At 38.2% G+C, this 17,911-nt stretch overlaps 1 protein-coding gene across 3 annotated transcripts in view; it reads left to right on the top strand.

Moving 5' to 3' along the window:
- LOC126917312 (dipeptidyl aminopeptidase-like protein 6) overlaps positions 1-17,911 on the top strand; it is a 114,538-nt gene that overhangs the window by 65,925 nt on the left and 30,702 nt on the right. For 2 of the 3 annotated variants that reach the window (XM_050724059.1, XM_050724060.1), the window contains exon 2: positions 16,329-16,573. In XM_050724059.1, coding sequence (XP_050580016.1) covers positions 16,472-16,573 — 102 coding nt within the window. In that variant the 5' untranslated portion in view covers positions 16,329-16,471. The remainder of the gene's footprint in view (positions 1-16,328; positions 16,574-17,911) is intronic. The other variant, XM_050724062.1, reaches the window with a different exon arrangement.

Below are 17,911 nucleotides of genomic sequence, written 5' to 3' on the forward strand. Positions count from 1 at the left end.
CTTCTCGTTTCCAATTATAAATTAATCTCACGAGAGCATTCGGACAAATTGTGCATCAAAGGCAGACATCAATCGTCTTCGACGGAAATAGAAAGTCGCTCGGGTTCGCTCGGTACGCGTTTCACGTTCTGCGGAAGTTGCAAACATCAAGGATATTTCCTTGGAATATCCTCGAATTTAAATCCAAGTATCCCAGTTGTGAATGATCATCCGAGCCTGGTGTGACTTTGGATATAACTGAATACTATACATACATCGTGAAAGTGTTAAAGAACAATTAACAGAGGTAAACATTATATGCAGTAGAGTGAAATTAACTTGCATTGTGCTTGAATACGTTAGTGATAAACGAAGAAGAACAAAATTAGAAAGACGAAGTTTCATTTACGACACATGTATTAGGTCATCCCATAAGTTCGTGGCGATTTTTGTGTATACATTTCATGTGTCGATTTATAAACATACGGCGATAAGGGACCAATGCACTTGAAAAATGGGAAGAAGTTGTACGATGAGAGGGCGATCACATTTTTTCATGAAACTGAAAGGTATGTAAACAATCTTAACATATATAACCGCTCGAAAAACGGAACGAACTTATGGGATGACCTAATATATTGTGATTTATTAATATGTTGAAATCTTCTTGAATAGTGATTTTTATATCAGGCAAACGAAAAAGAATACGACTAGAAAAATGGAATCTTACCAAGTTTCTGGAATATAGATATATTTCTTATATAACGTCTTTATATCATGCTCTAAAAATATCGAGGTCCTTCTCAATTTTTGTAACCAGAATTTATCGGATAAGTAATCGTTTCAACCCATTCAACTACGTCACAGTGTTGAAATCGAGACGAGAGAAGGATGAAATTTCCGGGAAATTCGAAGTGAATTGAAACGAATCGCAACAGGGGAGACGAAGCACCCAGGAACACCAATGAAAGCTTCAATTTTCTCAAGTGTTCGCCGCAGAAACTGTAAAGACAATGAGAATACACCTTCCTGTTATAAACGAACGGAAATACAATCGGGAGTGTTTCTACTGTCAGTAACTGAGATCACAATAAATATAATCTAATGTTAGCGACGCTTACAGAATAAATTTATCTTTGTTTCTCAAAAGCCTGGGAATCCTTTTTACGTGCTGTAACTGGCTTTGTTGCGTCCTGAAATTCCTTGTTTTCCGCGTTTAGCACGGCCAGTATTTGAATACCTCTCTTTATCCTTTCTGTTCTAACAATTTCTTCCTTCGAACTATAGAAATATTTTCGAAAAATTCTTTACTCCGAACCTGGAATCAGTCATTGAATTTTTACGAGAGAACGTACATCGCTTGGGAATCCGCGGAATTCGGTTGTGCTTCGTCGCTCGAAACAAGCTCTCTTTCGAATCGCTGCATTTTCGTTTGCCTTTTTTAGATCTAGATCGGTGTTCCACATTCCCGAATTAAATTTCGCCCAGTTAAGCAGATATAATTAAGGAAACACGAGGAAACGAGCTGATATGCGTTATTCTTCGTCGACGATTTATCTTGGAACTGGAAGGTTCTTGAAAAGGAAGGAACGAGTTAGCATATGAACTAGAAACCTTTCGTGCTTCTACTCTGCAATTATTTGAATTGTTAATTTAGAATTTTGTTATGTATTTAGTGCGTTTGAGATATGTTTTTCATTGATATGTTTAATCATTCATTGATGTCTATTCATATTAAACATAAATAAACGTATTATACATAAATATATAAATTGTATAGGATAATTATTCACTGGAATTCTAGTAAATAGCTCGCTTTTGAAGTATAATCTTTATGGATGCATGTCAAAAGTAATTACTTATTATGTGTCAACTTTCTAGCAAATCCCCGAAATGTACGTAATTAAAGAAATTATTAACGAGTGGAATAGACGAATAAGAAAGGAGCAAGCTGAAAAAAGGAATATTTCACGTAATAATAATTCTGGTTCCCCTCAATTTCATTAATTTATACCATGTCGTGTGAAACGGTACGCGTTGCAGATTTCTATCCTCTTTCGAATGGATCGGTCTCGCCAGAGATTAATCACGTTGGCTACATGCCGGCTGCTTATTTCTACGACTGGTACAAACGCGGCTGCTTTCTTTTTCAGCGTTCTATAGGCGCAGTCGAGGCCCGTGGCGTGGATAATAATTTCGTTGCTGCTCATGATGCTCATAAATTAAAGGAACGTCGGCCGACAACGCCTGTCCCGAAGGGAATATTTCCTCGTCGACCCTTGCAGGTCTAGGACGCATTTATTTCGTGCCTGAAAAACATCTCTCTGCTTTCTGTACTCTGCCATTGTACGAAAAAAAGGGACATTGAGGAAACGACGTAACAGAGTTGTTTAGAGCTTCCTGATCTTTTTGCTGTTGCATCGTTTCGCTAGATAATGGTACGGTACTTTAAAACGTGTAACTTTTTATATACATTAGTCGAGGCTAATTTTGAAATTGTAATTAAGACACTAGATCGATTATAGCCTCGAACACCAGAGTTGATATTCAAACAGTGTGCAATTTATCTTAATAGATACGCTACGCTTGTCTTTTAGCACGAAACGCTGCGCGATCAAATTTGCAAATGGCTAATAATGAAATTTCGCCTACTTTATCTTTATGTATTGTCGTTATTTTTATCAGTGCATTTTGGAAATAATTGCGAACCGATTTCCATTCATAGGTACCGCCAAGTATAAATATGGTAAATTCACATATTAATTCAGAAATGTCTAACAAAACAGATAATTGGAAGATTTAGTAATACAAGTTTATTCGAGTCACCTAATCGTGTCGTCTGGTTACGAACATCGTCCTGTGAAGAGAGAAAGAAGGTATTTTACATGTGAGAAACTGATTTAAGGTATTTTGTGGGACTAATCCGATTAATAAGGCGGCAGACAGCCAGTGTACGAACAACAGGTAGCTCTGCGAATTAATAAACCGATTAGATCGTGTGAGCACACGGTCGACCTGGACTCGCAAGAAATTAATTCGTTGCAGTCTTGAAAACGCGAATGGAACATGTTTCTCTAGCTATATCTCGGATTTTCGGGAAATATTTATGGGGAAACGAAGCAACGGAGCAAAAGTAAATAGAAACTCGAGATAGTACTAGCATGTGGGTATTCTGAATTTAATTTCACGTCGAATAAAGCTTTGTAAATATTAAGAGTGAAATTTAGTGGAAAGAGAGGACCTCTAATTTGTGTAAATTCACAAATAAAGTTGGAAATATGCAAATAGATCAAAATCTGGCGTCAGAATTTTTCGACTTATCTAGTGTTCTATGAGGAATTGTTCGCTTTCAGTGTGTTTGTTGTTCGTTAATCGGTGACAGCAAACTAGAGGAAGGGAAGCTGAGAGCGACCGCGTAATTCATAATTAAAACCGGCGTGGCGAACGACACCGTTGAAGCAGACTTACGAAGCTAATGAAAATAGGAGCTTTATGGATTAATTAAGCGCCACGACACCAGATCCCAGCATTTGCGTTTCCCTTCGTAGACACAATTTGATTCCGTCTCGTGTCTTTTCCAGCTGTGCTGCAGCCTGTCACATTTCTCACGAAAGACGAATTCGGAAGATTTCACGCGTAATTTGGGAAATCGAAGCCCTTTGTCTTCGTACACGCCGACCTGGATTTCCTTTCGCCAACGATCGTAATATATTTTCCATCAATCGCCCACGAGGAAAAAGATACTTGGCGAAAAAAGAGAAACTTTCAGCCAAGTTTTCCCCAAATGTTCGATATTAACGACACTTTACGTGTTGAAAAGTTTTCCTGCGGATCCTGAAACTTTCCGATGGTGTGAGTTGCTGCTGGTTTATGACTCACCGCTTGATGGACTCTCTTGACGACTCGGAATTATCCAAAATGATATATTATCGTTTTATTCGAATTCTTAGTTTAAGGACCGCAGTGTCTGAAGCACAATAATTAGTTATTTCATGGTTATTACGATGAAAAATTACTAAGTTCGAGCCATTAAGAAGCATCATCGAGAGCTCCGAACCCATTCAGAGGGCACACTGGATTCTCCATCACTGTTTGAAATCGACCACTGTCGAGCGTATAAAACATGGATTCCATCACAAACACAAATTTGTTCAACTTGCTTTTTCGCTCGACGCGCTTCGAGAATTACAAACTCATACTTTATACCGGGACGAGAAAACTCTCCGCTCGATTTTCTATTTCTCTCTCTCTCTCTCTCTCTCTCTCTCTCTCTCTCTCTCTGTTTGTCTTACTCTCTACGAGCTATCGACCGCGTGACAGAAACTTTTCCAATTATTCTCTTCGGCACATCGATACAACCAGCGGTAGCAATGGCTGCAACGAATATTTCTAGGCATCGCCGACCATGTGATTAAAACGGACGATCGCGCGTGATCGTTGAAACGCGCTCGTTTCCGGAAAGCGAGCAGTTAATGCCCCTGGAAAACCGTTGCGCCGCAAACAATGGCGTAGTACCAACGACCAGGTCGGTTTGATTCGTAAAAGTACGATTGCTGACGCGGCTCGGATCGTCAATCCCATTAGATTGGTTAGGTACCAGAAGCTAGAAAAATCAACCGGCTTCCAGCTGATTCCTGATGAATCGTTCGATGTTTAAGCTGATGAGGTTTCCGTGAATTCTCTTCTTTGATGTTAATGGATTAGACTAGGTTCTGTACTTGGTCTATGAGAATATGTAGGTTTATTATAAAGAACGTTTTCTACTTTCCTGGTCTTAAAAATAGCTTATAAGCTGGCGAAGTTTTGTAAAAAAAACATACAATTAGAAAGATAAACAATATTTTCATATCATAGCAAGCGTTATACATTATGACAAGCATTTGAAGTCTCGGTTGAAACATTTTTCTCTTCCCCTTTTCTCTATGCTTTTTTTCTTCTTTTTCTACATTACAGTACCACACTCACTAACAATAACATGATCTATTCGTGACTGAAACCCGGTGCAGACAAGCGGTATTTTTCTCAACCGTTTTCAACGTTGCCATGCAGTGGACTGAAACAGAGAACATGTAAAATAACGCTCATCGTGAAATGTGTGACAATCGTTCATGTATATATAATGTATACAAATGTACCCAACCGCACACATGGCAATTTTTATCCGCAACCAGCGCACCCGCTTGTGGTATTTCCTTTGTCTGCAATGAAACGGCCCGAATAATTCTGTGATGTATAACTTTCGATCACCATGTACGCTTCTTTTTATGACTGTATTAAATCTATTGAAAATAACCAATCGGATCCGCACTCTTCTCATGTGCCGCCTTGTAAACGACCAACAGTACTTATCTTCGTGTGAAAGAACTCTAACTGCCTCAACATAGCTCTTACACAAAAGTAGGACGATTCAACGCTCAGATCAGTCCTGTAGTTACAGATCGCATTATCTATTTCACAGACGTGGCAAATTACGAATTCTACAGTAGCTGGCTGCAGTCCACGTACGCGTGCATCTATCATCGTCGTTTCTCACAACGATGTCTTCTATCCGCCAGGACAAATGACTTTGTTTGCGCCGCGGAACAACTCTGATGGAACATTGATTAGCGGGACTCGGAAGACAGGCTAACTTTGTTCCCAGCGTGGACAGGTATTTATGGTCGAAGCTTGCTCGGCCATCGGGCCAATGGAATTCCGATTTGGTGAATACGGCCCGTGCGCTCGTGGATGAGCGAAGTTTTCGCAATTTCACTTCACGGCGAAACTTCCTACGTTTCTGGATGGTCGTTAAAAGTGCTACGACGGTCTGCAGAGATGGTTGGTTTCGTTGTTCGTTTTAATTAAAAAGATGTTTCGATGGGGAAACGAGGGTGGGAATTGGTAGTTGCGATCCTCGAGTCCGGTAATGGGTTGTGTTAAAAGCAGAGCAACGCGACTAGTTTGTCGAGTTATCAATAAACTTTTGTGTAAAATTTTATATTTTATAATTTTAAATTTTTTATTTTAGAGAAATACGTTTGAATGTATAGTGATATATATAGTAAACAGTAAAATATATAACTGAATAAAAAAATAATGTACATGATCATTCTTTTTCTGTGTCTCGATTTATAAAATTGATCAGCATCATTCGATAAATTCAGTAGACGATCTAAGCCAAAAATTTTTACACGTAACACTTGTTGAATCCGTCGACAGGACATGGATTTCGTAATACTACGTAACACATGTAGCACCAATGTCGTTTATTTTCGTTTGTCATTGATATTATTAATATCCTTAAGGAAGGGATATTAATTCATCTGATTTTAATAAGTCAATATATATTGACTTGTTTGAAGTGGGATAACGAGTTAAAATAGTCGTTTCGCTGAAAGTAACTGTTTGAATGTTCTTGTCATTTGAACGTTGTTTCTTCGAGAACGAATAAACAGCATGTAAGCAACGGAACGGCGGTCGTGAAAACTTTCGTGCCAACTGAAACGACATCATTTTAGATCTATACAGGGTAGTACACGCTTCTAGAGGCTGAGTTACTGGAAACTATAATCGGCTTTTGTGTGCTGATAAAGTAGTTCTAACCTCCGGGAAACGACGCGATGAATCACCTCGAAATTACAAGGATCCCTTGAATGTTCGTTGAATGTGTAATGATGTATACTACACGAGCAGAATTATGATTAAATTCCATTGTAATTAATTAAAGTCTGAGGTGCTTTTAATCTTAATTGAACGGCAGGTCTAAGACATTTTATGTAATTAATCGTATCTTGCAAATTAGGACTAGGACCACCTGTACTGTGTATCCAAATATATTGTACAAAGACCATTAGACTTGAAGTAACACTACAAAACCGAATGCGTATACAGAATTATGCTTTAATAAAAGTCAACATTAATTTTTTCAGATGCATAAACTTACAGTGATGCTAAAACGACGAAAAGAAACCTTTTTATTAAAAATGGCACAATATATGGTAAACCCGTAATCATGTAGAATAGTCATATAAAAAGATATTTATAATTATCGAGTTTCACGAGAAATATTGTCATCCGTTCTACAGACATGCTTCTATAAATAGTGAAACGAGTCGCAGATGCAAATGCCTTAATATCCGCAGCACTAACCTCGCTTCCTGCTTTCGATAGAACTTCCCGATATCACGAAACTAACACACGCGCGTCGCAAGAAATATTGAGAAATATACGTCACAATCAATGTTAAATATCGATTAGAAGATCCCAATTGCATTCGGAATTTGTACAAATACCCAGTATAATTTTTTGCCAATTTTGGAGTTAAATTCTTTGTAACATTGATGTTCTGATCAAGAAGTATTTTGATAAGATAAAGAAGAATGTTTAACTTTTTGTAGTCCAATTAGCATTTGACACTTGACGAAACTAATAAAATATTTGTGATAAAAGTTATAAAAAAAAACTGTAGCTATCGAGTTACGATTCGCAGTAAATCACTCATCGTAAACGCATTGAATGTGCGCGCACGACTGGATAAAGGTAGGACCCAGGCCAGCGATGGAGGCTGGAAGTCACGAAATAGCAGTAACGCGTATTCCTGACCCATGAGTCGGTTGGGTCGAATATATCTGCCGAAACGTGCCAGAGGCGGAATTATCGTGAAATATACAGAGCGAACTCCAGCGAACGTGCATGCGATATTCTTCGCGCCGACCATAAATCATACTCGTCGAAAACGCGAATCGTTTCCGAGGAGGATTGGGAGGATTTCTGGTAATGCAATTACGGAATCGTGTAATGGCTGCAGTGCACGACGAAACTTCGGCTAAGTTCGTTAGTTTCAGGGAAAATTAACGATACGTTTTGGTAGATAAACGATCGAATTCGATGGAAATTCGTGTCTGTTTATCGCGACGCGACGATGACCGAAAATTGGACGGTGGAGAACGGGAAAATGGACCGGCATTAATGATTATAAACGTGTTTACTACGTTGACGCGTTTTACATTTGCACGTGCCGCTGTAATATTGAAGGACCTCGTGAACGCGAGTCCCTCGCTGTTGACGTTTTCGCGGTACGTCGTTTTTCACGTAAATGGTATTATGCGAAAACAAAGGTTCATTCGTTTCTCTTTTGCTGGCTGATATTTATTGCGTTATTATAGTGTAGTTCGCTTTAAAGGTGAAGAATTCGTTGAAAGGTGTACTGTACATGGACCACTATAAAAGTGTCCAAACGTTACTGACAGAATAATAGTAAAAAATCTTTAGAGTAATAATAAAATAAATGTAGATTATTGAAAGTTAGTAAAGGAAACCCATACAGAACTGTGTTACGAGTTAATGTTATAGGTCTATACAATGTTTCAGTTTAAAATTGAAATAACTGTGTTCAGAGACTAAATTCGAAGACTGTCTGGCCAAAACCAGGCTCATTCCACTTCGTCCGCCGAATCCGCTTCGAATTCCACATCGCTTTCCGCTTTTGTTATCTTCAATTTCTGGTAGGAGACCGGTAGCTTTTATCCGGTTCCGATGTCTCGTGAAACGACAAGATAGGAAACGGTTGATCTTCGCCTGAAATTGGCAGTTAAAAACGAAGAAAGAAAGGCCCCTCAAAGACGCGTCGCAAGAAAACTTTAACGAACCAATTTGGCGCCAAGTGGTTGGCGAGCGAAAGGAAATGGACAGGACTCCGTGCGAAAGAAGCAAGTTGACGACATTTCGCGGGATCTATTCAACGGAGCTGTGTGAAAATTCGATTAGCGTAAGAACTTTGCCTTTTTTACCATGTCCCGTGTAAATGTTTTTGCCAGAGACGCTTAACGAATGCCAGATCGTAAAAACGTCGCACCGCCGCAACGAAGTTCTCGGTTTAGCGATTTCCATCTTGGATGTCAAAGAAAAAGCGCGAGTACAATGGTAGAAAACATATTCAAACATCAAATAATTAAAAAGGAGCTTTTTATTGCGCACAATACAAATCCCTCTTAAATTTCGTTATCGCGAGACAAATACGTGAATCGTTATTCAGCTTGGAGACACTAGTATCGTTATTTTAATCCTGCAAAGTTCTCGAGTTTTTATGCCCCGATTTTTGTTCTTATTTAAATAAATAGGAAGATTTGGAACGTTTTATCTCATTCGCCACGAAAGACGTACTTACATATACATACTCAAATATCGAATACATAATTATTTGCTAAAAGAATACGTACATGTCTTCTATAATACAGAATGATTTTTACTTTCATTTATGTAGCGACTTACTAATGTATTTGAATATTTACTAAAAAATGTCTATGAGTAGATTCTTTAATTATACTTAAATATCATCTCAATAGCGATTCTGTTATATTTCCCTTAAACTTAAGAAATTTTCCGACAATAGAAAGATACAGTTATGTCAAAAATCCTATTTTTAATCTAAACTTAATCCATAGCGAGATGTTAATACTCCTTTTATTTCCTTTTGATTGAATTCTCCTTTTGCTTGAATCCTTTCGACTGAGACAGCATCATGAATGTTTCATGGAGAAACAAAATCTCTGAAGATAAATCCATCGAGCGAATTCGTCGGCAACTTTCGAACAACTTGAAACACGCACGTGCGTGAAACGCGTCTGCCATCAATCTCCATTGCGATTTCGGTTTTGTCGTTTAGACAGGGCTGACAACTGTGGAGGATTAATCCAGTTAGCCTGGCCACCGTGGACTGTGACTGATGAATGAAATCTGGGGTGGCCGACCTTATTTTGCGTCAACCATTGCCCCAGTCCCTCCACGGCGCCTGCATCCCCTTCGCTGCTCTGCCTACCCTCTCTTTCTCTCCCACTGGTTTCCAGCAACCCTCCTACCACCATTCGAGCGAAGCTTCGAGCCCACACAGTCTGCCGCACTACTGACGTAACACATCCCCTTCTGACGTCACGACCTGGGAGCAACGTGGTAACCCTTTCACCAGGACAACGTCCTCTTTCCGTTTTTCCTCTCGTTGCTTGCACGCTGCTCTTGTGATTCTGCCTTTCCTCATCCGTTGTTATCAATCGTTGTATGCGGTTAATCTTGGAACTGTTTATGGAATCTGCCCTAATTACCACATTAGTTTCTGACAGCATTGTGGCGTATTGTTCTTACCCGCGAATATGTTCGTTCGGGAATTAACCCTTTCACGCTACAATGTACGCAACACTGTATTCTCCTAAGTTATTAACCAACTGAACCAGTGGTTCTGAAACAATGCTACATGTACCATTGGTGATATATTAGAGTGGTTGGGTGACACGTGGATAACTCGTGTAATATATTAGATTGTAACATACACTATCGCTAATAAGTATTTGGATATTTTAGCTATACATAGTGGTACACGAATGTTGGTAATTAATTACAAAATCAATTTAGATTTAAATCAAACGTATATTCGTGTAAAATTTTGATGTAGAATTCAATTTCGTCTAACGAAGTTAACTCTGCGAAATTTTAAAATTTCCACGTTTTCGACTTTTAAAAGCTGGTGAACTAGAAAAATTTCGCCGTATCCTTACGAATCTACAAACCGCGCATATGCTCGTCAAAAATACCGACGTCCATCGTTCCGTTTCTATTCTACAATTTCGACAATTGCCAATTAAAACTGACCGAATCAATCAAACGTGTCTAGCAATAAAAAAATAGAACTGAAAAAAGAACCGGCTCTGATTCCTCTTAAAAAAGAAACAATTCTGCTTGTCACGCCATTTGCTCGTTTGCGAACAACTACGAGCAGCGACGTGTCCAGAATATCAATTCTGAAATTCGGACGATTCGTTTAGGATGAAAAGTCGTTTCGAGTGAAAATTCGGTGCAACTCGGGAAGCAATGTTTAAAGCAGAGTTGCGACAATAGAGCGCAGAACTTTAATTAAGGTTAATCCGTCTTGGAGGGGCGTGACTCGTTCGCCACGGACGTTGAAAAGTTCAAAGTGCCTCGGTGCCAATCTCCACCGCCTCCTATCGGCTTCCTGACGAATGAAAAGAAGCCGGTGATGTAATTAAATGATTCCTTCGGGCAATAGCTTTTGGCCAGCCGACGGCTCCCTCATTATCTAACTTGCCCGCAAACGCTCCTTTCCCCATCCCCTTTTGTCAGCTTGGACTGAGCGCGATGGATGCAATTCAATCCCAGGCGAAGAAAGCGAGACGATCTTGAAAACGATTTAATAGACGTACCCTCGACACCGCGTCAGCTGGATAGACGATAATATCGTTAAAAGTTGGACGAGGCTGCCCTCTGGCTTGATCCTCGACTTTGTCGGTCGACTTGATGTATTCGACGAATCTTGTTCGAGTTCTTGGATAATTCATTTTGCAATCATCGAATAATTTGCAATCTCGAAGCGCGAAGATGAGAAAAATATAAGATTTTATAGTAATGATCCATTTTAAAATGGAAATATAAATTGCGGAGCAGTGCAATAATTCCATATAACGATGGAATAATAAAAAATAATTATATTAAAAATCTTGATGTCAAAAGTGTACTTCTGATATTAGATACACCATTTTTTCACAAAATGTCATAAATTTGTCATCTGTTGTTAAAATATCTTCTACTTATATTTGTTATACTTTACTCTTGGAGTCTTTAAATATAAACAGAAATTCTTAAGTAAATAAGTTTCAACGCTAAGATAATAGGAGGCAAAACGATTTAAAGAAAATCGTCAATGAAGATGATGGAACATTGAATCCATAGAAACGTGTTCAATAGAAAGTAGAATGCAGAATGGTATCATGTCGAAACAGTAATTTTGCGATTCCGCAATAAAACATTGGTGTATTGAAATCCACGGGTTCAGATACATAGTACTTTTACAACATTCTGTTACATCGAACCGGCCGGGAAGCAGAAATGATGCATGCGGTCGTACATGTACTGTATTTTCATCCAATTTCTCTTTACGAGACAGCAATGCGAGGAACGATAGAAAAGCGCCAACCAGATTATAATAAGGTTTCCGGTAACCAGCGCTTGCATAAAGAATGCCCTTAGTTTATCGTGGCTACGATAAACAATAAACGCGACAACGTTATGAAACGGTGTTCCCTTAAGTTGCATAGTCCAGACAATTTCAAATGTTGATCACGTGGACCATTTTTTATATGAGTTTGTTCATTCACTCTCGTTATAATAACGAAAGGAAATACATATTTGATAAGGCAGAGCTTCAATAGAGAGATCATCAAAGAGAGATCATAGCTGTGGTTAACAATATTAGGATGATAATAACAAGTTGATTATACTATAACTCTTGCTGTATTCAATGAAATATACCGAACTATAACTCGTAGCCTTAATTTTCCAAACTATGAATTCTCACTGCCCTTTCCTTTCTTAATCTATTACTCTTATATTATTATATTATGGTTAGTAACCATATTATAGTTAAGCTTGCATATCGATGTCTTCTCATCTTTTATTTCTTTAGTTACTTTAATCGAAGTATCCACTCTTACCTAGAAGAGATTCGGATATTTCACTTTCGTTACACGCATTGTAAGTAATACAGTGCGAAGACATCCGCTTATATCAAGGAAAGTCACGAGCACATGATAAACGATGGAAATGGCGTGATACAAAAACGTAAAATACGCCATTCTCTACGGTGACAAAAATGACGCTTGGTCTATAGCAGCGTGAATAAAAGTTTCAGGTTAATGGCCGGCAGGCAACGGCAGTTAAATCGCTGTTCCGCGACGCAGTTTTATAAATGCAATCACGAGAATTTAAATGGTGGAGGCGTGCTGCGAGTAGAAGGACGATGAATCCGAGGCGGAAAGGAAGTATCGTGCGTTTCTCGTGCCGTTCGTATTTCCTGCTCTTTGCATTCCTTTTACGTCCCATAAATTCCCGCCAGCTGAATCGCTAGTTCGTTATCACGATCTATGTTTCACAGTCGCTTCCGGAACGCGTTCAGGCGGTCTACCGAATGAGCGCCTGATATTGCGGAGAATGTTAATCTCTGCGGTTGATCTAGCGATCATCCGGTTTCGAATTTCGTAAATTTTGTACGTAACGTGCTGACTGTAAGAAACGTACTCGCGGAGGATCAACATAAATACAGCCATTCCATTATAATTATTTCAATATATAAATATAATTATATAAATGTTTTAATATTAGAAAAACCTTCTTTTAAAAATATTAGCATAGAAAAAACAAGGGAAACAAGGTAAATTATTGGGAAATCATTATGCCTCATCCGTTCTTTGCCTTTGCTTTTTACGGAATTGATACATGCTCGTATCTATGGAGCTAAATGAATATTTTATAGGACTTGGATTACCATGAATTTGAAGATTGAAACTCTCCCCTTATAATGGTCTGGTTTTATTTTGATTCAAAACATGCGGTCTCTACAATACTTTGGAAAGCGGAGGTTTTTGTTAGTTAAATGTCATTCGGTTCGAATTCTCTAATTTGGTGATCGAGGGTATAGAGTTCTCCAATTTGGGGGTCATTTCTCGAGTTCGTATCGAGTTCTCTAAATTAATGGCCGTTTAGGTGGAATGCTGTAATTTGGATGTCAAAGGATATCAAGTTCTACAGTTCGAAGGTTATCTATGTCGAATTGTGTAATTTAGGAGTCGAAATTCAAATGTCAAGCACGTCGAAGTTCAGAATTTAGAAAACGTTCGATTTCTACCGAAATAAAAATACCGAATTCTATCATTTAAGGATAAAGAATATCCTGCAACCTCCAAAAGAAGTACATTTTTCGATTAAAAATAAATGCTACAACGCAGCAGATACCAATATTTATCTTGAAAACTCTAAAATCACTAAAGACTGCTGGAGTAAAACTGTTATTACATCAATTCAGAGTTCTCACGAGTGAAACATCTTCGAGACCAAAGTTCAACGCCTCGGGGAGCATCTAATCCTACTCGATGTCGATACGAGTAACAACTATCGAGTCCCTTGAAACATACTTCTTTGGTGCCAAGGTATCGGGCCTAGTTCCACGTCTCCTGAGTCCTATAAGTTCAGGCTCATCTGTAGCTAGCCGTATATCCAGACGATTTTCCAGAACGTGAAGAGTTTCCTCAAAATCTCTATCTACTAAGGTACTCGACGAACGTTCGTCCGCGAAGGCTGCATTTAAGTTTTCAAGGACTCGCGCGATGTTCCGATCACGATGTTGCGTTAGGTTAGTTGCGAGATGTGCTTCGTCTGAACTGTAAAGGATCTCGAAAATTCACGGGAGCTTCCTGAAGGGTCGACGAGTAGATAAGGACGTCTAAACGTGGAAGATTTGGAAATGATGGAACATTAAACTCTCGTGAGTGCATTATGATGACGAAGATATGATAAAGATGTAAAAGTATGTGTATTATCTCGTTCATGAATATCTGGATACTTAAATGGAGTTATAGTGCAATAAAATCGTGATTATCAGAGCATGGATTATCGAGAACATTAATTATTGAAACATTGTTTAACAAAGAATATAAGAGTATTTTCCTTTAGGTATATAAAGAAGATTAGAAAATAAGAATAGAAACTGAAAGAAATTGATTCAGTTTTACTAAAGCTTCTGTTCCTGTTTAATATTGATATTGATAAAATAGTTCACAATACTCGTATACGTGGAGATACAGAAGTGTTATCGTTATCGAAGAATCGTTTCGTAATTCGTTTCTTAAGTTTAGTGTACGATGCAGCAGCTCGCATGCATTTAGAATTTATTGTACATACTCGCGCAGGCTTAATCGCGATTTGAAATTTAAATTGAAAATAAACTAATGGCTGGCTGTGTGCGTTCTCGTCCGGAAATTTTGACTTTAATTAAATTATTCATAGGGGATGGCGGACAGGCCGAGCGGTGTAATCCTTTATTCAAGTTTAATTCCCTGGAGAATTCGTAATTATCCTTTGTCCCTATCCCTCGTCAATGATTCAAAGTGTCCATTCATGCTTTCCACGAACTTGTAGGACATATATTGACTTGACATCATGGGGCGAGAAAAGTTATGAAATGTGCTATAATTGATAATTTAGGATTTTAAATGTTTAACATTTTAATGGAAAAGAATCGAAACTTTATATTAAATACAAATTTAAACGCTGTAAGTTTTTACTTCTAAGGCTAGTGGCCTAATACTTATGAATGGACACGTATATCATTTATTAGTCTACATACGTCCTCAATTCTAAAAACCAAGGATTTATTATCATTTTCAAATTGATTAAATTTGATGACGCAATGGAACTTGATAATTAGTGAAAATTATCGCCAAATTAAAATTATGAAACGACGCTATAAATAATTTACGTGATCATCGGCGAGAATAAAAATCAGATAAGACTAACGAAGTGGCAGACAAGAATGTCGATGAAGCGTCTCATGCAAATTACCATGACATTTCATGAGAATCGTCCTTAACCTTTTTCCTCGCTGACCGAAGCTCTAATAAAAAAATCGATATTAATCGACCTGAAAACGATTCATACTATTCATTCGATCATGGAATCCAAACGACGAGGCCGTGTTTCGATAAAGTTTCGATTCGTTATTTATCTTCGTGTTTAACTTAACCGATTGCCGTGGCTCAATTCGATTTTCAGTTTTAGTTTCATGTTATTCTTCTATCCACTTCCGCCTTGCCCTTCGTGAATTCTTTCAGAAACTGTTCTTCAATCTTTCTTCGATTACCCTCGAACTGGATGAAACTTTATCGGGCCGTGTGTCTTGTTTAAGGAGCGGCAAAACGCAGAACAGTAGCCTTGTTATCGTTTCTGGTACTTATATAGTCTTGTTTGATACCCCGTAGTTGAGAGGAAAGGAAAAGAAGAAGAAGAAAGCGGAAATAAATGATGAAGATGGGAGAGAATAAAGTTGGCCTCTTCTTGGCTTTGAAATCAAATAGCGAATACTGATAGAGTTTACAAGAGTAATCTTACAAAATGAGACTAAGAATGAAGAAAAAGGAGATTATGTATCTTTGATGAAAGAACTTTTCCTTATTCCATGACTAGTTAACGAAGAAAAATTCCCCATTTTAAGTGATACTATCCATCGTAATACTTTTACGGTAAAGCTCCATTTACTTGAACTTGTCGGGGAACAAAACAGTTTATATAATTGGAATTCATATAATACGAGCTGAGAAATCCTTCGCGTTATCCATTATATTTTATTCACATAATAGAAGCTCGCGTTCAGTTAAATCGTTAAATAAAGTTTCGTTTCAATAAATAGAATTCAGATAAATTGAGTTTCACTTTAATTTATTAACTATAACTTAGTATAATTTTAACGTGATTCGACAAACAATTTATAACGTTTCGGTGCTCAAATTGAACCAATTTCGTTCACCTTGTTTCAGGTGAGGAACTGTGGATTGCTGGTGTAAGACCTCGGCCCCAGGAGTGGCCCGGGGGTTACCCTGGGGACCTTGGGCAAGTGCTTGTGCAAGGACGAAGCTGTTAAGAACGACGAAGGACACGGGAGGCGGAGGAGGAGGCCGCTATGAACGCCAGCGTCAACATCGAGAGGAACTCCTGGCGGCTGCCTCCCGACGAGACCGTCCAGGTCGCCGATCCCCGTTCAAAGTCAGCCCAGGTAAAAGAGGTAAATCGCTCCAGCAGTCCATCGTGCGTTTTCCCCCCTCAGATATACGTTGTCGATTCGAGATCGTTCGAGATTCGTCGTAACGCAGCGAAAATTCGTCAGGTTTTCAACGCATGATTCTGTCTAGTGTCTCTTCACTTCTCTGACAATCACTGATCGTAGTTGTGGGAACTTCTATATGGGATCTGGCACCATAGACTAGTGCACAGGATGTAAAATACGTTGGTGTATAGTTTGAGGGATATTTTGGGTGAAATAAAAATGAGACGATCTTTGAAGATTTTGTGGGAATTTGTAAATAAATCTTTGCCAAGTACAGACAAACGAAACGTTCACTATTTATTGCTGTTGTTGTTATTGTATTTATTATTGTGTTGATAGTTTCGATACATTAATCTTCCTGAGACCTTCGAATTTTTTATATCCCAGTTTTCAAGCGAGAAAAAGATTTTTAATCCTTAATCTTAGATTCTATTTTTAATCATACAATTTCATTTTTAGAAAGCTTGTTAAATCACAACACGCAATGCTTGAAAGTATCGTGTATTGTCAATTGTCTCATTTTTGTTAGAACAAGTCCCTTAAACGCGTATACAATGGAATTTTACATATATCTCGAATGTTTTGTCTTTCTTCCTCGCAATACCATTAGCGATATCGCAGTTATAATGGTTGACTGGTAGCAATGGTACCTAGCCGAAAATATTTTATAGTAGCAGTCAAGACTAACTTAATTGAAACGCATGCTAGTACGAGGATTTTGCATTTGAGGTGGAATGAGATCGATGGTTGTGAGTTAGAATACTGAGTAAGATAGAATTTTAGCTGTGTAGCGTGTGCCATACTGTTACGAACATTATACAGAGTACGCCTGTTATATACATATAAAGGTACACGTTAACATAATTTCAAGATAACATGACACAGTTCAGACAGTTTCCGCACAGAAAATTCATTGGCGCCACATCGCATCTGGTAGTCGTTAACATGACTGTTAAATTAACTTGTTGATCATTAACGAAGCGGGAATAGCCGGCGAAATGCGTTGTCTCCTTGTTCGAATTGGACACCATTTTTAAATTAAAAATGAGTAGCTAGTGCAAATTAAAAATTACCGATTGCTGAGAATTTAGTCAATTAAATGGTTTCAACATCTAAGAATGCGAAGATTGGAAATGCTGCAAATAGGCGTGAATTTGAACGTTTGGAAATTTCAACTTAAAACTTGGATGTTAAAAAGCTTAAAAGTTCAAACAGTTAAAGATCATAAAAAATTGTCGCTGACTATTAAAATCTATTCTCTCAGCGAAAACCATTTACTCGAGATATTGTCGTGTT

The sequence above is a fragment of the Bombus affinis genome, chromosome 6 (genome assembly GCF_024516045.1).
Source record: "Bombus affinis isolate iyBomAffi1 chromosome 6, iyBomAffi1.2, whole genome shotgun sequence".
Lineage (NCBI taxonomy): Eukaryota > Metazoa > Arthropoda > Insecta > Hymenoptera > Apidae > Bombus > Bombus affinis.